At 46.9% G+C, this 20,529-nt stretch overlaps 1 protein-coding gene across 1 annotated transcript in view; it reads left to right on the forward strand.

The window, feature by feature from the left end:
- LOC148522996 (cadherin-related family member 3-like) overlaps nt 1-20,529 on the forward strand; it is a 131,196-nt gene that overhangs the window by 68,283 nt on the left and 42,384 nt on the right. Inside the window, exons 9-11 of the mRNA XM_088473436.1 lie at nt 1,263-1,440; nt 2,326-2,488; nt 16,222-16,312. Coding sequence (XP_088329562.1) covers nt 1,263-1,440; nt 2,326-2,488; nt 16,222-16,312 — 432 coding nt within the window. The remainder of the gene's footprint in view (nt 1-1,262; nt 1,441-2,325; nt 2,489-16,221; nt 16,313-20,529) is intronic.

A 20,529-nucleotide genomic window follows, 5' to 3' on the forward strand; every position in this document is an offset into this window, starting at 1 on the left:
GTAAAATTGAAATACAGGGGTAAATATACTAAAGTGCGGGTTTATAGCAATGGAGATGTTGCCCTTAGCAACCAATCAGATTCTATGGGGTAAATTTACTAAGATGGGAGTTCTATTTAAGAAGTGATGTTGCCCATAGCAACCAATCAGATTCCAGGTATTATCTTCTAGAAGGTGCTAGATAAATGAGAAGTAGATTCTGTTGCCCACACAGATGCCATGTGTGGGCAACACATGGCATCTGTTCTCATGTGTTAGGACTGCCTGGGGGCTGCGCAGCATCTCGGAGATGCTGGGCACGCCCCCATAGTGACGAAAACGGGGGAAGCCGCGAGGCTCCGCCCTGTTTTCAGTAGACTCCACCCCTTTTGCGGAAGCCACACCTCTTTTTGGCCTCCTTGGGAGGATGAAAAGTTGGGAGGTATGGCAGCATCATTTCTTAAATAGAGCTCACATCTTAGTAAATTTACCCCTACTTATCATTTATTTAGTACCTTCTAGAAGATAATAGCTACAATATGATTGGTTGCTATGAGCAACGTCTCCACTTTTATAAACTCGCACTTTAGTTAATGTACCCCAGTCAGAAAACAAGACACCATAAAGATACTAAAACACACATGCTAACTCTTCTGTCAATATGCATGTTATTTTAGAAAATGTTATGATAAAAATTATTTACTTTAACCTTGTTCTCTAGTGTGACTATATTAAACTAATGTGATGGTGACTGCAAATCTTAAGGGTCCTATCCATTACGCGTTCAGTCCTTCAGGACGCCAGGTGCGATGCCCGCACTGAACGGCGTTCACTGAACGTCTTTCAGTGCAGATTCCCGACCTCCTATTTCGGAACATGGGGAACCTGACGATCTTCGTCAGGTTGACCAGCATGTTCCGTAGATAGTCGGGGTCGGCAAGGTCCCAGCGTGCACGTGCATCGCTGGTCCTTGCCGGCTATCCATTACACGACTTTGCGAACAATGTGACCAAAACCTCCTGGTTTTGGTCGGATCGTTCAGAAAGTCGTGTAATGGATAGGCCCCATTAGTCAAACCTAGTTAAAAAAAAAACCTAACTGTAGTTTAGCTGCAGCAAGTAAATCCACCTTATTTGTGGCGTAATATAATTTTTCTGGCCAGGAGATGGTTGTAGAGGAAGATCAAAGCCCCGAGCTTTGCTGGTTGTTCGTCTTTAGGTAAAAATACACTGATCATTTTATTGTGTGATAAAAAAAGAAAATAAATGATTTTTATCCAACAGAGACGGGAACAGTAATCATAATTTCCAGAATGGACAGCGAGGCGGTCGGATTTGTCAGCGTTCAGTCCTATACTGTGAAAGTATGTGACCGGGACAATAAGTGCGCCTCCATCTTAGTGACGGCAAATATTCTTCCAATTAATGATAACCCCCCATTCTGTGCTCCGTACTTGTACAGGTAAGTGTCTTAACCTGTGCTGTAATGTAAAATTGCTATTCCGTTACCAAGGAAGCTTGAGCTGCCAAAATAAAAACACATATATGTTTTTTTTAAATTTCAGGTGCGTTTTGTGAAAGTTACTCAGAGCAGTTTGCATATTCCTGACTATTCTGGCTTTTGTACAGTACATTGCAGTCAATAAAAACTACCTGCCCACATTTTAAAAGCGCTGAATGATGGAATGCATAGAAGTTGATATGGGCTATTTACTAACCATAAAATCTGACAGCGTACAGAATTTTTTTTTTTTTGGAGACGCGATTCTGCATCTCTCGTGTTTGCATGCGCTTGGTTCTGGAGCACGCGCTGTGCCGAAATATGCAAGATACGCTCTGCAAATGGATGCATCATGAAGCTCTGCATCTGCCCCAGTATATCTATTGAGCTTTTGTTTGTTTTTCATAAATAACACTTGCTATTTATATTTATACATCTCCAGGGACGGACTCACTAGGGGCTCAAGGTCAGCCCTGGCATTAGTCGCATGTGCTAGCGCAAAGAGGCCATGGCGTCAAAGCAGGGGGCGTGGCCTCGTCGCATGGCCCTGTCTCTCAGTATACCGACTGAGCAGTGCGCTGGTAGGTGGAGCTGCTTGGCCAATTTTCAATCCGGACAGGCCCATTGCACCATCATCCTTCTGGTATTTACCACAAGTGCCAGATGGCCAGTCCGGCCCAGTACATCTCCTATTTGTAATACATTTATCACTTATTGCTTTAAGTTTAAGATCACAGTTTATCAATGTTCTTCGTAAGCTGTGAAAGAGGGGAACGCATGGTTTCCCTTCTGCTTGGTGTCTCGTTATCACTATCACTGTTCAGAATCTTTTTTTTTTTCTTTCAGGTTTACAAAACCAGAGCCCATTATAGAAAACACAATTGTCGCAACCTTGAATTGTCATGACCCTGATGTCCCACCCAATGCCCTGGAATATCGCCCAAACAGCGGACCACTTGGGATAGACAGACTCTTCAAGCAGTTGGTGGACAACCCTCGTGTTATACAGGTGAGGAGACTGTGGCCCTGATTCAGAGCCGGACTCTCTGACAGAGCGCTCGCTCTGAATCAGGGCCGTCCTTCCTGATTTTAGAGCGGCCTCCTGGCCGCTCGCATAGCTGTGGGTGACCACCCACAGCTATAGCGAGCGGCCAAAAAGATGGTCGCGATGGTCTTGACCATCGGGCTTGCGACGAGATCCTTGTGGTAGGATCTCGTCTGCCGCAAGCCCTGGAGTGCTTTTGGCTCTATCAGAGCTGAGAGCACTCCCACTGACATCACTTGTGGCCAGCCACGCCCCCGGCACACCCACCAAAGGGGGCATGCTGTCACTCACCACCGATAGCACGCCCCCTTTGTAGCGAGACCCATAGCGACGGCTTGCCCGTCGCTATCCGGGTCATGCGCACGACAGAGCCGGGTCCGTCATGCGCATGCCCACTGGCCCAACATCGACTCGTTTGCGAGCGCTCAGCGCTCGCGAGTGGGTCTGAGTCAGGCCCTGTGCTAGCTCAAATCATATATCGCAATCCACAGCTTGATTTGGGATAAGTTTAGTATTCAAGTTATTGCAGCAATGCTATCGGCCACTCTGTGTACTGTAGGACCTATATCGATGGTTTGGGAGTTTTTGCAGCAATGCTATCGGCCACTCTGTGTACTGTAGGACCTATATCGATGGTTTGGGAGTTATTGCAGCAATGCTATCGGCCACTCTGTGTACTGTAGGACCTATATCGATGGTTTGGGAGTTATTGCAGCAATGCTATCGGCCACTCTGTGTACTGTAGGACCTATATCGATGGTTTGAGTGTTATTGCAGCAATGCTATCGGCCACTCTGTGTACTGTAGGACCTATATCGATGGTTTGGGAGTTTTTGCAGCAATGCTATCGGCCACTCTGTGTACTGTAGGACCTATATCAATGGTTTGGGTCCGGTGAGCGGGTTCGGTTTTACTCGGTTCTTATCGCCACTTTACCGCAATTTCGGCTCGATTTCATTCGCTATCCAAAACACGTGTTCGGCGATAGCCAATAAAAAGATTCCAGTAAAACCGAACCCGCTCACCCCTAGTTTGGGAGTTTTTGCAGCAATGCTATCGGCCTCTCTGTGTACTGTAGGACCTATATCGATGGTTTGGGAGTTTTTGCAGCAATACTATCGTCCACTCTGTGTACTGTAGGACCTATATCGATGGTTTGGGAGTTATTGGCAAATTAACCTGTTCCTTGACAGTTGCGGATTACCAACAGGGCAGCCAAGTGGCAGTCGCCCAGGGGTACCCACACACAGTGTGGCCCTGACATATAGCCATACTTGCCTACTCTCCCGGAACGGTCCGGAGCCGCCTGAAAATCGTCTGTACCACCCACCTGTTTCTGCTCCCCCATTCACTGCCGGAGTCCGATCCTTTCTTGTATAAGTGGCCGGTCTGAGGGGAGCCGATGAAGCGATTCACACTGAATCGCGTCATTGTGGACCTGCCCCCAGCTGCACAATGCCGTTAATCTCTGCATTGTGTAGTGAGGGCGGGGCTGTGATGACGCGATCTCGTAGTCACACTCTCGCCCTTCCCTCAAAGCCGCGTCATGCCCCCCCCCAATGTGCCAACCTTGTTGCCTCCTCCCGCAGGAGGCAGCCAGATTGCCAGCAAGTCTGCATATAGCTACATCACTAAGGTAAAAGGCACTGTGGCATATGTGAGCTGGGTGGGAGGGGGGGGGGGTTCTGTGTGGTGTGCACATAACATCGCCAGTATATCTTATTGACAATTTAACTGTTAAGGGCTCCCACATGCTATTTGCTATCAGGACACCCATGCGTTTTCCTCTACCAAGTAATATATATTGTTGGAATCAATGCAGTGTGGGACTTTCTCAGCTGTGACATAAGAACAGTGGTTCTCCCATCCTGTTGGGTGCTCTGTGGTCTCCAAGACTTGATCTAGAGCAGGATACCGACTTCGGCAGACAGCTTTGGAGCCCACACACAGTACAATCTTTATCCAGTTTGATTGAAAATGGCAAAATTAACCAACAAAATGAACCTGTGTTTGGCCAGTTAAAGGTACAGTAGGATCCTAGAGCTGGTCAATAGCTGGAGAGCAGGTGTCAAGAAGCAGGCAGGTATCACAGCCAAAATGAGTTGTCACACAGATATTAGGAGACAATATGATGATACTAAGCTTACATGCGGACAGATACTAAACATCAAGTTTAGAGAGAGAGAGATAAAAAGGTCCCATATGGGGACCATAATGTCAGTGTATGTCTCAATTTTAACTACTGGAGGTATGTAAAAAGTAAAAACCACCTTCAATACCCCTTTCACAAATACCCGTGTCTTGCCCGGGTCGACTCTAGACTATGTGAGAAAGGGGCCGACCTAGGACGGTGTCACCTGTAGTGTGAATGGCATAACCCGGGTCATGCCTCAAAGGTCCTGATTGGTCGGCACAGTGGTGATTACATCATCTCCAAGCGTCACTGGAAGACCCGAATCCGGTGTGAATGGTGATGACCCAGGAATAATCCAGGCCGCCACCCATGTGTGAACGAGGGTAAATACAGAAAACCACCGGCTTCAACCTGGGCTGAGTGTCCAGAGTCGTGTGTGTGTCTTCTCCCTAACTGGCAGGTAAATATATTTATTTCTTTTATTAGGAAGAATTCGTAAGATTGTCATCTCCTGGAATAGGTTGCTGGTATATGGCAGCTGACAAACCAAATATAAACTCCGTCACAGTTCAGATAATTTGCTGCAAGCAACTCCTCGCTGTTTCTTGCATCAGTAATTCACAAAAGTGTCAGTTTCACATAGAAAAACAAAACAAGTCACAATTTCAGTATTGTCTCTTGCACCCAACCTGTTCTTAGACAGGCTCTCTCTCAGAATGGCATATCGGTCTGATCCCAAGGTTTGGCAGCACTGAATGCCAGAAGCAACACCCTGTCATCATGGCTGCACAGCTGCAAGCTTTTAGCTAACGCTCCAGGCCAAAGCCAGAACTGAACTGGGACACCACTGAATAACGGGCCTATGCTCTAATGCTTTTTGCGTGTTGTACTATTATGTTACCAACATTCACAGGCTGCAGCAGAAATGCAGGAGAGCAATGAGGCAGAGTGTAATACAGCTTGTGGGTCATGGGAAATATGCATTTACATTTTTTAATTATTATCTTACCATTAGTATTACTATTTACATAGGTGCCAACATTTCAAAATAGTTTCCAGAGACATGCTGCTACTGAGCCGGTGCGTCTAATACATTCCGCATAATACAGTCTTAGCGGACCTTTCATTCCCATCGCGTCATGATTACTAAGTTTGATTCTAACATAAATTATTTGCATTTTAAATATTCCTGCTCAATAAATATTAACTTATAAAGCTAAGAAACAGGAAACCTTCCAGGGAGAAATATTATATTATCCAATTTTTATAAAGCACTGACATACTATGCAGTGCTGAGCATTAAGGGAATTATAATCCAAACGGGATGCAGTTAAGATACTGGCTGTTGGGATGCTGTCGTTCGAAATCCCGGGCGCCGGAATCCCAACCCGCGTCCAGAATACTGACGCCGGAATCCCTACATCACTTGAGATGCCGATGCCAGAATCTCGAGAGCCGGCATCCCGAACGTAAGTGTGGCGGGTTAGGTTTAGGCCGTGGGGGTGGGGGAGATTTAGGGTTAGGCTGCTGACAGGGGGGGTTAGAGATAGATACCACTGGGGGGGTGTTACGGTTAGGCACTAAGGGAGGGGGGTTATGTTTAGTGTTGTGTTGTGAAGCACACAGATGCGGCTTCATCCTTTGAAGCTCCGTGTCTGTGTGTTCATTGGCTGAGTGAGGTCAGGCCCCGCCTCTCAGCCAATGAACGGCTCCCTCCATTGAAGTTAATGGTGGGAGCCGCAGGATAAAATTTAGTAACCCTGCGGCTCCCACCATTGAGTACAATTGAGGAGCCGTTCATTGGCTGAGAGGCGGGGCGTGACCTCTCTCAGCCAATGAACGCACAGACACGGACATCTGTGCGCTTCATACGGGAAGGAGTAATCCGTCTGATTAGACCGATTACTCCTTAGTGCGAGGGTCCGGTTTTATCGTTTTATTATTTTAACCCACAACTTATTGGATCCACTTCAGTCAGGCTTTCGTTCCCAACACTCCACTGAGACAGCACTGACTAAGTTAGTAAATGATCTGGTCACTGCCAAGGCTAAAGGCCATTACTCACTTCTAATTCTTCTAGATATCTCTGCTGCCTTTGACACTGTTGACCACTCTCTTCTCATACAAACACTACAATCCATAGGTCTTCAAGACACAGCCCTTTCTTGGTTCTCATCCTACCTATCTAATCGGTTTTTCACTGTTCGCTTTTCTGATTCTACCTCCACTTCGCTACCTTTATCAGTTGGAGTACCACAAGGTTCAGTATTAGGTCCTCTGCTTTTCTCAATATATACCACTTCTCTTGGCAAACTGATAAGGTCTTTTGGTTTTCAGTATCATCTATACGCAGACCATACTCAAATTTACCTATCCTCCCCAGATTTGTCACCATCTGTGCTGGTCCGTGTCACTGAATGTCTCTCCGCCATTTCATCTTGGATGTCATCTCGCTACCTCAAACTTAATATATCCAAAACAGAATTAATTATATTTCCACCGGCCAATAGCAGTTACCAACCTGATATCTCTATTACTGTTGACAACTCGACAATCAACCCCACCCCACAAGCTCGCTGCCTAGGTGTCATCCTTGACTCTGAACTGTCTTTTGTTCCCCACATTCAATCTGTCTCTAAATCCTGTTACATACATCTAAAAAAACATAGCCAAAATTCGACCATATCTTACGCAAGACACTGCAAAAACTCTAATACACGCACTCATAATTTCACACATTGACTATTGCATTTTCTCACCAAACGTTCAGTGTCTGCTGATCCACTCTGTCAGTCTCTCCATTGGCTGCCGGTCTTCTACCGTATTCAATTTAAAATACTTACACTCACACATAAAGCTATTAACCAAACCACACCAACATACATCTCTTCACTTATCTCAAAATATCTTCCAACCCGACATCTCCGCTCTGCGCAAAATCTGCATCTCTCATCCTCGCGCATTACTTGTTCCCACGCATGGTTACAGGACTTTTTTCGGGTGCACCCACCCTGTGGAATGCCTTACCACGCACAATAAGACTTTCCACTAGTTTCCAAACATTCAAGCGTTCTCTGAAAACTCAACTCTACAGACAAGCTTATCAGATTCCAGGACCGCCCAACTAACCTTTTTATAGCTCCCTATCTAACTCTCTTCTTATAGTAAACACCTATCACATCTTCTCTTTCTTCAATTTAACATCCTCTTAACCCTAGGCCAACTTTCCAGTGTGATTGGATTATACAGCCCACCAAGAACATCTGCAATTGGGCTGGACCAATTTGCAATGTGTAGCACCTCTCCTTGTGTATCAACACCTATTTCCCTATAGATTGTAAGCTTGCGAGCAGGGCCCTCTTACCCTTATGTATGTTATGTATGTATGTATGTATGTATGTATGTCTTTTACAACCCAGTATAATGTTAATGTTGATTCAAATTGTAAAGCGCAACGGAATTTGCTGCGCTATATAAGAAACTGTTAATAAATAATAAAATAAATAAACCCATGGATGCCTACTGGAGAAGGGGACCACTGGAGGTAAGATAGGTGGGTATTGTGTGAGTGTGTGTATGTATGTATGTATGTATTAAAGTTATACTTTGTAAGGTGTGTGTGTGTTTCTTGGGACATTTCTTTACAGGTGAACTACAAGTCCCAGTGGGCCCTTAATGCCCCGCATGCTGGTACTTGTGGTACTCCAAGTACCAGCATGCAGGGGAGGCTTGCTGGGACCTGCAGTTCTACTGGAAATACAATGTTTATATCTATTTTTACACCACACCTACACAATCAATCCCGCCAACCACCACCCAGGGTGGCGGGGATAGCCCCAGGCTATCAGCCCAGGCTAGGGGTGCCCTGGAGAGGGAGACCCCTTTTTTTGAAGGGGTCTCCAACTCCCCAGGGATCCCTGGCCTGGGTTTGACTAACGGTCAGGGCTGATGCTGCGGCTGGGGGGGCCCGGTGATAGGGCTCCCCTGGCTGTGGCATCAGCCCCCTGTTAGAAAGGGTCCAGGGCTGGTTCTGGATCTTACAGGGAGACCCTACGCAATTTTTTCCCTGTAAATCCAGAACCAGCTCTGCTTCCCATAGGCCAGTGCTGGTTGTACTGCGTACAGGGAGACACTACGTAAATTTTTTCCCTGTACTTAGTCAACCTGAACAGTGTCGGCAAAGTCCAGGGCTCATTGTGTTTTGGGGGGGGTGACCTCGCGTTTTTTTTTTAAATTTCACTTTTTAATTGCTTTTTACAGTGAGATACATGCAGGTATCTCACTGATGTCTACATGTATCTGTGTGAATCCGACCTGCTCATGCTCAAATCGAAAGCATGAAGCAGGTCTATTGTATTGGTGATTTGAAGCAAGATTTGAAGTCCGATTTTGAGGACAATTTCAAGTCGAATGATAGTAAATAAGGGTTTTGTGTGTTGGGTTTTGTATGTAAAAGTACCAATGTTTGTCCGATGGTCGACTTGAGGGCGATTTGAGTCCAAAGTCGATTTGAAGTCCGATTTTACATGTGATTTGGCCTTTAGTAAATACGCAAAACCAAAATCAAATCCAAATCGAATGAAAATCGCACCTCAAATCACTCAAAATGCCAAATCGACCTTTAGTAAATTTACCCCCAGGAATCTTTCCTATTTTTCAGCAGCTACCAATCTAATGGAGAGGAAAGATGAGCTAATTGTCTTGAGACTTTAGTCTGTTGACATGTTGTACATGTCGACCTTATGGCTTCTGCATAATGACTGTTCAGATTGTGATTGTCAGCAAAACCTACCGCTGGCACCAACAATCAGAGTTAAAAACCCTGGGTCCAGCAAATGAGCTGAGCTGGTTCCTGTCAGAGCCGTAAGCAGACTTTTTGGTACCCTGGGCCATAAAGAGCATTGGTGCCTCCCCCCCCCCCATTTTTCAAATAGGTACATAAGATGCATGCCCGGAAAACAGGCGTGGGCTCATGGGGAAGGGCCTTGCCAAATTTCATTTGTCACAATGATGAAGGGGTACTGGTCCCTTTGTACCACTGTTATCCAGGTGTCACTGACAAATACAGTGTGAATCCAATGGCTGCAGTGATGATACTGTACACAATAATTATACAGTGTAACTCACCAGCTCTAGATGTAGGAGAACACTGGTGAAGCTGCATCTGCAGCAAGATTTGTCCATCAGAACAGCTGTGACAGGCTCAAACAGCGCCCTCTGCTATGCGGTGCCCTGTGCCGTGGCACATGTCGCATCACCCTAGTTACGGCCCTGGTTCCTGTAGATCTTTAAAACAACCCCGTCTTTGGTGTGATGACTTCTCGGCACTCCCATGTCATTTCCCACTGCCCATTATGTGTAACGCTTTTATGCGTGTGAGAAGATGATTATGTAGGAGGTAGGGCACAGGGCTGATCTAAACTGCAGCCGTCCGCATGCCAGAGATATTTCAAACCTAGGCTGGAAATAAAGAACAGTTGGCAACTATGTATTAGGATGATTTGCCAACATTTATATTCATGTTCATGTTCCTGATGTTGTTTAGCTCAAAATCAACATTTTAATTTATTTGCTTCTCTGCAGAATTAAAGGTTTATCAGAGTTCAGCAAAATTGTTTCAACAAAGCAAAGGAAGAAAATAAAACTACCATCAGTTATGGCTGCTTGCCGAGTTTTGTAGCAATTAATAGGGAAGGTGTGGGGGTGTGTATGGGACGGGAAGGGGGTATATTTTCTAATTCAATATTTGTCAGTTGCAAGCTGAAATTTCCAGCGCACAGTGACAGGTCATCAACGTTTGTTTAAGCTCTTTTTTTTTTATTTTAAGAAACTTTAGGAATGTTAATAACATTCATTTACTATTTATATTGTCATTTACAGACCGCAAATTTAAATAGGGTGTACAGATAACTGACATTAGATGCTGACATCTTGCCCATAAATCAACAGGGTAAGGATATTAGAAGGATGAGTTTTCAGTGTTGTTGAATGCCAAGAATTTAATTTTAATACCTCTAACATTATCATACCTCCCATCTGTTCCGATTTATGTAGGTGGGACAGTCCCAATCTGAGGGCTCTGGGCCTGATTCAGACCCGGACGCTAAGCCGCGAACGCACGCTATGGCCGATAGTCGCCCGTCTGCACATGCGTATGCATCAATATGCGCATGCTCGAGTCACTCACTGCGCTCGGGAATTGTGCGCTCGTTGTAAACAGACTCAGCGCTACTTTGAGTGACAGCGCCATTTGTGGGTGGTAACAGGGGAAGGTGCTTGTGAACGGGGGAGTGGTGCTGCGAACGCAGGCGTGTCTGGGCATCAAAACGGGTGTGCAGAATTAGCATGGAGACGTCATTGTACACGTCACTTGGTTGCATTGATCGCAGTGCTTGCGGTGGGGTAGGGTCTACCTCAAGCGCTGTGTGCAGCTCCGATGGTTCTCGATGGATCTGATTAATCATACACTTCCTGGAGATGACGTGTGCTAAAGAAAAGTGGGCGTCTTTATACCGGCATGCGCTCACTCTGCCGTCGCTCTCTAAGACATAGAGGGCGTCCTTACCCCAGACAGTGCGATCGCGGAATTTGCATACCTGGCCCCTTTTGGATGCGAGCGATCGTGGCTTAGCATCCAGGTCTGAATCGCCCCCTCTGTCCCTCCATACAACTTTGCTTTGGTATGGCCTTAAGGTACCAGTCATGATGGGTGTGGCATTATGGGGAGGTGAATTGGGGTACAGTATATTATATTGACGATCACCATGTTGACATTCATAATATTGACAACATAATATCGGCTTGGTCGACATGTTCATCATGCCGACACACACGGTTGACATGCAGCATGTCGACAATGTGGAAATGTCGACAAGCAATTTTAATCCTAACCTTAACTCGTCTATTGTCGACACGCACACATTTTCCATATTGTAGATGTCAACATGTAAGATGTCTACATTTTTAACCATGTCTACATCATAACATCCATCATTCTGGTGTTGGCCGTTTGAACATCGACATAGTGACTGCATACTACGCAGTGGCGTATCTATAATGGGTGCAGGGTGTGCGTTGGGTCCACATCACACACCCTGCACCCATTTCTTCAATACTTACCTCTTCGGAGTCCTGCGTTGGCATTAGCAGCGCTGTACAAATCACTGGCAAAACGGCGCACTGGCCATTTTCCTGGTGTTTTGCACTTGCGCAGTAGGGAAATCGCTGGGAAAATGGCGGCTGCGCCATTTCCCCAGTGACCTGAGCATGCGCAGTAGACTCTGGCAAAGCGCTAGAGTCTACTAGTGCCCAGATTCTACTGCTGCGCTCGGTTCACTGCCGGCAGCAGGGTAGAGAGGAGGGGCTCCGGACAGAGACCGCACACGGGCCCCTCCACTCTTACTACACCCCCGATACCAGGAATTGAGTGTAGGGTGGGCCAGCATGTCAGAAGTATTAGCCACGCCCCCTGATGCATTGCCACACCCTCTTCTCTTGTCCCATTTCACCCACAAGAAAATTTGGAATGTATGTTTTAGTATCCTTGCCATTACCAAATTGTGAGCTAAAGTCCTCTGTTATCAGTCTCTTCAGTCACTGAAAGGTTCCCTGCAGACAGGGAGCTCATCCAGACATCCACATGTTCAGGAAATAAACTACCGCTATGGTACCATCAGCTAGAGTTCCGGTATACACGCAGCAATAAAAATCTGCAGACAGTATGGAAATGATCTCTATAACATAATTCGTATATCATGTGGACTGCAATGAAACTGGGAGATTATTGGCAGGCTCCTAACTAACATTGCATTCCGTATAAAACAGTATATAATATATTTCCTGAGAAAAAACTCCTCTCGCAAAAGAATGCAGGAATCCTTTCAGAGCTTAAAATGGTTGATAACAGAGGATAATAGCTTGGAAAGATTTCAAGATACTGTAGAATCCTACATATCCACCCTCCATGACGCATATCACCAGGAATGTGTGCACTTAGGATACAACTTTTTTCGTAAAATAATAGCTCAAGTACCCCCCTCCACCTCCACCCCCACACTATTATATAACTGGAAAATGACATGTATAGACATGGATAGTGGCAGCACATATATTAGTGGGGTTCAGGCACCTACAAATCTGGCTCCTATGTGTGTAAATTGTATTCTGTTTTCTATTTGGAATGTGATGCAAATCCTTTCTGAAAAGGTTCTTGTCTAGACAAGTCTGTAAGCGGTGCCATGTGCTTGGGCAATTAGATCATTGTTTATCAAACTGGCAGAGCATTGTACCATGTGTGGGTTTCAAAACAATCAATATAGAAAAGAATTACAGGTTAAACAATGCCGTCATCATGTACCCGTCAATGCTGTTATTCAAAAAGGTTCCTGTAAATATTACAGCTATTAAGTGGTCTTGCTGAATAACTTCATTAAAGCCCTTGTAGGCACCAACTCTGTACTGAAGGAATAATTAAATGTTTACATGAAATATCTCAAGTTTGTCTAAATCCTTTTATGATCCTAATATAAGTTTTGCAGTTTTATGTTTTCCCAATGGATGATATTTTTGTATACAGTATTTTTATATAAATGTAGATTATTATAGAGTATTTAGTAAAAATATAATTATATCAGATTTAACCAATTCATCATGCCTCCTTTACTTATTTATCACTTTCAAAAAGATGCTCTTTTTGTGTAGACAGCTTTCCAGAAGTATGAAATACTTTTCTTGTTTCTCCGAAGCTCCCTGCCTACATGTTTCTCCGGGGCTCACTGACCCCATCCTCTGCCCAGTATGCCTGTTCCCACCTGTATCCTCTGCCCAGTGTGCCTGCTCCCACCTGCATCCTCTACCCAGTGTTACTGCTCCCACCCGTATCCTTTGCCCAGTGTGCCTGCACCCGCCCGCATCCTCTGCACAGTGTGCCCGCTCCCTTCCCGCATCCTCTGCCCAGTGTACCTGCTCCCTCCCCGCATCTTCTGCCCAGCGTGCCTGCTCCCACCCGCATCCTCTGCCCAGTGTGCCTGCTCCCTCCCCGCATCCTCTGCCCAGTGTGTCTGCTTCCACCCGCATCCTCTGCCCAGTGTGCCTGCTTCCACCTGCATCCTCTGCCCAGTGTACCTGCTTCCACCTGCATCCTCTGCCCAATGTGCCTGCTCCTTCCCTGCATCCTTTGCCCAGTGTGCCTGTGCCCGCCCGCAAGTCTGCCCAGTGTGCCTTCTCCCTCCCCACATCCTCTGCCCAGTGTGCCTGCTCCCGCCCGCATCCTCTACCCAGTGTGCCTTCTCCCACCCGCATCCTCTGCCCAGTGTGCCTGCTCCCTCCCCACATCCTCTGCCCAGTGTGCCTGCTCCCTCCCCACATCCTCTGCCCAGTGTACCTGCTTCCACCTGTATCCTCTGCCCAATGTGCCTGATCCCTCCCCGCATCCTCTGCCCAGTGTGCCTGCTTCCACCCACATCCTCTGCCCAGTGTGCCTGCTTCCACCTGCATCCTCTGCCCAGTGTACCTGCTTCCACCTGCATCCTCTGCCCAATGTGCCTGCTCCTTCCCTGCATCCTTTGCCCAGTGTGCCTGAGCCTGCCCGCATCCTCTGCCCAGTGTGCCTTCTCCCTTCCCGCATCCTCTGCACAGTGTGCCTGCTCCCTCCCCGCATCCTCTGCCCAGTGTACCTGCTCCCTCCCCGCATCCTCTGCCCAGTGTGCCTGCTCCCACCCGTATCCTTTGCCCAGTGTGCCTGCTCCCTCCCCACATCCTCTGCCCAGTGTACCTGCTCCCTCCCCGCATCCTCTGCCCAGTGTGCCTGCTCCCTCCCCACATCCTCTGCCCAGTGTGCCTGCTCCCTCCCCACATCCTCTGCCCAGTGTACCTGCTTCCACCTGTATCCTCTGCCCAATGTGCCTGATCCCTCCCCGCATCCTCTGCCCAGTGTGCCTGCTTCCACCCACATCCTCTGCCCAGTGTGCCTGCTTCCACCTGCATCCTCTGCCCAGTGTACCTGCTTCCACCTGCATCCTCTGCCCAATGTGCCTGCTCCTTCCCTGCATCCTTTGCCCAGTGTGCCTGAGCCTGCCCGCATCCTCTGCCCAGTGTGCCTTCTCCCTTCCCGCATCCTCTGCACAGTGTGCCTGCTCCCTCCCCGCATCCTCTGCCCAGTGTACCTGCTCCCTCCCCGCATCCTCTGCCCAGTGTGCCTGCTCCCACCCGCATCCTCTGCCCAGTGTGCCTGATCCCTCCCCGCATCCTCTGCCCAGTGTACCTGCTCCCTCCCCGCATCCTCTGCCCAGTGTACCTGCTCCCACCCGCATCCTCTGCCCAGTGTGCCTGATCCCTCCCCACATCCTCTGCCCAGTGTTACTGCTCCCACCCGTATCCTTTGCCCAGTGTGCCTGCTCCCTCCCCACATCCTCTGCCCAGTGTACCTGCTCCCTCCCCGCATCCTCTGCCCAGTGTGCCTGCTCCCACCCGCATCCTCTGCCCAGTGTGCCTGATCCCTCCCCGCATCCTCTGCCCAGTGTGCCTGCTTCCACCCACATCCTCTGCCCAGTGTGCCTGCTTCCACCCGCATCCTCTGCCCAGTGTACCTGCTTCCACCTGCATCCTCTGCCCAATGTGCCTGCTCCTTCCCTGCATCCTTTGCCCAGTGTGCCTGAGCCTGCCCGCATCCTCTGCCCAGTGTGCCTTCTCCCTCCCCGCATCCTCTGCACAGTGTGCCTGCTCCCTCCCCGCATCCTCTGCCCTGTATGCCTGCTTCCACCCGCATCCTCTGCCCAATGTGCCTGCTCCTTCCCTGCATCCTCTGCCCAGTGTGCTTGCTCCTGCCTGCAGCCTGTGCCCAGTGTGCCTGCTCCCACCCGCATCCTCTGCCCAGTGTGCTTACTCAAACAATAAATGTATTTGCAATTCTTGCATTGCAACATGGTGTGTCCGGGTGCAAAGTTACCTTCTTGTTTTTGCTTTGCCCCTGAATTAGCCCATAAATGTATGTGCTTTCATATAGAGGTGCAATATTACATGAAGTACAAAATTACATAAATAATTACCTTAATTTACAGCAGATTTAATTGGCGCTGTAGCTTCCAATTTGCATAATTTGTCAGATTTTCAAAATATGTGGGGTGCTAATATAGATGATTGCAGGCAGCCAAATAAGTACAAAATAAGAATAAATTGACATAACACCACTTAAAAAAATAAGCCATTTATTTTATGATTTTAGTTACATGATTTACTGGAATAATAAATAGATTTTAATGTGCATATACTTATATCAAAGCCCCATGTACAGTACCTGTGCCTCCTTACTCATTCTGCCAAACGAGCCCCTGCACAAGTGCATATAGAAATATAGAAGGCATCACCCACTTTAGGACAATTCGAACCTTCAGTATAGACATCTGTTGCATTGAAAACATGGGCAGAAGTCTAGATACTGAGTCATATTTGTTCCTCTGTAAATGATGGTAAGACTCAGTCATAAGCCATGTATTAAGTACATTGTTCTCCAAGACACAGGGGGAATGGTATTAATATTTCTTTATTTGTTTGCCTGTGTTACTAGGTTAGTGGTAAGTTGGTGTACGACACAGATCCAGTCACAACGTATGAGATGATGGTATCAGTCTCAGACTCGCCGATAACACCGCACACAGGTACAGTAGAATCTTATCTAACACTAAACATTGTCCTTTCTTATTCATAATATTGTACAGTGCGCATTGGGTCCTTCAATCATCAATCACCCAAAATAAATTAGAAATAAAACTGTTTTTACGTGGTATTTTACAGATATTTTTTCAATCACAGATTTCTTGGCCAGTTAAGCAGACAATAGGATCGCTTTGTCTTGTACACAGTGAGATCACATTTGGGGGACACTAAATGATAATCATCCCGTAATGACTACATTATGTGGAGAATTCATTTAAGTGCGGGATTTGCAGCGTGGGGAAAAACTCCAGGTTTCATGCCAGGAGCGATTCAATTATTCAGCATTTTCCCACACAGTAAACCCCGGGTTACTGTGTGCTGTTCCATGCAAAGTGCTGGATCCTATGGGTTTCCCTAAAGGTTAAGTTCATAATATGAATTTTAATGTGGATTAAAAGATCTACAGTAATTACATAGACAGTAAAAAGTTCAACACCAACTTGTAGACAGGCAATAGGTCGCAGGAATAAAAGGTTGACATGGTGAAAAGGTGGACGCACAAAAGGTCAACATGGATGAATATTGACAGGTACAAAAGGTCAACATGTTCAAGAGGTCGACATTGGAATGGTCAATACAAAAAATGGTCAACCCTTTTTTTTTCTAACTCTAATCTTCATCCTAACACTAACCCTCCCCTTGGTGCATAACCCTGACCCTCCCTCCTTGTGTCTAACCCTAACCCTCCGGTAAGTGCCTAACCGTCCATAACTAGTGCCTAACCCTAACCATCAGGGTAAGTGCCTAAGCCTAACCATTCCTCCTAGTGCCTAACCCTCCAGTAAGTGCCTAACCCTAACCGTCCATCCTAGTGCCTAACTCTAACTGTCCGGGTACGTGCCCAAGCCTAACCATTCCTCCTTGTGTCTAACCCTAACCCTCTGGTAAGTGCCTAACGCTATCCGTCCATCCTAGTGCCTAACTCTAACCGTCAGGGTAAGTGCCTAAGCCTAACCATTCCTTCTACAGCCTAACCCTAACCATCAGGGCAAGTGCCTAAGCCTAACCATTCCTTCTACAGCCTAACCCTAACCATCCGGGATTTTTCCACCACCTGTGGCTTAGTACACTGCCCGGTTCAATTAGCTGCAGGGTAAATCCTGTGCCTAATCGAATTCCCCTCTATGTGTGTTCTATTAAAGTGAACCCTCAAATTGGAACACAAATTCAAACAAACTCACTGGGCCAAATGTAATAGATCCTGATTTGGCAAATGTACCGATTTGTAGGCAATTTAGGATTAAAAGCAGCAATTTCTTGGAAAGCAAAACCAGCCTGGTTTTCCCATTTAAAACATTGTCGCTTTAAATGCTGCGGCAAAATCGACCCAAAAAACTGTACTGTTGTCAAATCGGCACCTATTACATTTGCACCACTTCCTCCAACAGAAAAGTCTCCACCCATAAATAGGACATAAATATAGATGACATTTTCAGATTCACTTTACAACATAGAACAGCACAAAAAGCAAATAAAGGAAAAAAAATAGCTGGTGTCGCTTTAAGGATAGAAGCAGCCAGTTTACCACTTGGAAAAGGACAATGAACATAATTACTTTTCCCCAATACTTTATTGTAATTGTTTCTTTTGCTAGCAAAGCGAACTACTAACAGGAACCAGTAGACCCCAGTGTTATTCTCCAGGTTCTGAAAATTGAATAACAGAAAAAAATAATAACATGCTTGGCAACCCCTACTCATATTAATGAATTGCAAATGTGCAGAGAAATAACTTTCCCTCTGAAGACTAATGCCGGTAGGTTTAGATGAATATTTTAGTGAAATAAAGAGAAAATAAATCCTACTGTATTTGAATATGTTACATATTCCCTTTAAATTGCCAACTTGATCACTCCATGTTACCATCACCTTCTGTTACTTTATATTATAATATATAATAGACACTATCTGTTAAATGATATAGTACTCCATTGTTATTGCTGCTTTATATTATTATAACCTCTGTGATAGGATCACTGGTAAAGTGGTCTGTGACAGGTACATTTGTCCCAGATTCCTGTCTTATGTGTTTTAAACCCCCAGGAGAAAGTCTGCAGTGTAGCAGGCTTGAGTCTCGGCTTTTTGAAAAGCCGGTTTGGGACCTGGGGGTTGTGGGTGAGAGGAGAGGGAGGGCTCCACCCACGGCCACTCCAGGTTTTGGTTCTCGCAGCCTGGTAACAGGCTTGTTAGTTTTCCACCTGAGAGTGGCCAATATAAGCCTAGTGTGTTTAGGGCTGAGTGTCTCACCTGGGAGAGCAGGCAGGGAGTTTGCTCAGAGACACTTGAAAAACCTATTTGTGAGTACTGTGCTGTGCTTTGTTGCTGGCGAGGGCATTAGGCCCTGCCAGGTTCTGGTAGTGAGGGAACTACCTGTGAAGTTAGTGCCCCGACAGGGCTAGGATTTATATTTATGTTTTCTTTATATTTCTGTCATTGTACAATAAAGACTGGCGCCGACCAGCTTGTACTTGCATCCAGACTGGTGTGCTGCTTCCCTGCTGCTGTGTGTGTGTGTAAGGAAGGAGTCCTCTACCCAGGAGAGGGACCCCCTAACCTAACTGTGTCACAAGATGGTGGAGAAGTTGCAGTGAGAGGAAAACTTTCCGTTTAAAAATTAAAGGGACAGACACCCAATTTGTGAGTGTGGAAATAACACTGTGTCCTTGGAGTCCCATAGAGGAGGCGTCAGCCAATGCTCAGAGAGGCAAGGTTCAGCTTCCAACCTACACCCCAGGACAAAATGGAGGACATTATTAAGGCCTTGCTTCAAGCTACAGCAGCTCAGCAGGAGACTAACAGACTTCAACAGGTCGCCATTGAGGAAACCCGCCAGGCCTTAGCGGAAAACAGCCAGGCCATAAGAGAAGTGGTACAGCACCTGGTCGCCCGGCCCAGAGATGTTAATGCTGGTCCTCCCACCGCCACTCACTCCGTACGAGTTAATGCTGGTCCTCCCACCGCCACTCACTCCGTACGAGCCAGTTACTTCCTCCAAAAGATGACTTCGGGCGATGATGTGGAGGCCTATCTCGCCGCATTTCAAAGAATGGCCGAGAGGGAGAGTTGGCCCAAGGAGCAGTGGGCAAGTCTGGTGGCACCTTTTTGTCTGGGGAGCCACAAAAAGCATATTTCGACTTATGCCTGGCTGATGCCAAGGACTATAAAAAACTAAAACAGGAGATCCTAACTCGCTTGGGAGTCACCACCTTTGTTCGTGCCCAACTAGTCCACCGCTGGGAGTTCCATAAGGACAAGCCTCCACGTTCACAGATGCATGACCTCGTCCATCTGTCCTCAAAATGGCTACAGCCCGAGACGCTGACGGGACCACAGATCGTGGAAAGGGTCGTGATGGACCGTTACCTGCGATCATTACCTGTGACTCTGCGCAAGTGGGTGAGCCATGCAGACCCTAAGTCCGCGGACCAGTTGGTCGAGCTGGTGGAGAGGTACATGGCGGCTGAGGAGCTGATGAGTATGCCCCACCGAGCCCCGTTGGCGCACCGGCGAACTCCCACAGACACTGGTAAGACTGTTCCAGGGGAGAAGGGTACTGGGCGGTGGAATGTACCTAAGACTGAGGGTGTAGAACCTGGAGACAGGCCTGCCAGGCCGGGAAGGTTCTTGCCCCGTAAACGACTAGACATTAATATGACTCAGTGTTTCCGATGTGGTGGCTTCGGCCATATTGCCGCTAATTGTGCACTTACAACTGAACCTATGCAATGTGATACTGCTCATGTCTACCGCAGGGGGTCTTTCTTTGCACAGATAGCCTGTATGGCTGACCGTCAGGCTGTGACTGGTAAGCACATGTGTGTACTCACTGTAGATGGCAACCGAGTAGAGGCACTGTTAGACTCTGGTAGCTTGGTGACACTTATAAAAGCTGAGCTGGTGAACCCCTTGCGGCGTGAGGGGAAAACTGTTGGTGTGACCTGCATACATGGGGATACTCGATATTATGTTACTGCCGAGGTGAACATCGAGACACCATGTGGTTCTGCTATAGTTTCTGTAGGTTTGGTACATGGTCCGATGTACGATGCAATATTGGGGAGAGACGTTGCTCACTTCTGGAAGTTGTGGGAAAGCCGTTTTGTTCCAGAGGTGAACAACCCCGATCCATTTGAGAAGGTTGTCGATGTAGTGGAGGAGGG

Source organism: Taudactylus pleione, unplaced genomic scaffold (genome assembly GCF_031769625.1).
Source record: "Taudactylus pleione unplaced genomic scaffold, aTauple2 ptg000135l, whole genome shotgun sequence".
Taxonomy (NCBI): Eukaryota; Metazoa; Chordata; class Amphibia; order Anura; family Myobatrachidae; genus Taudactylus; species Taudactylus pleione.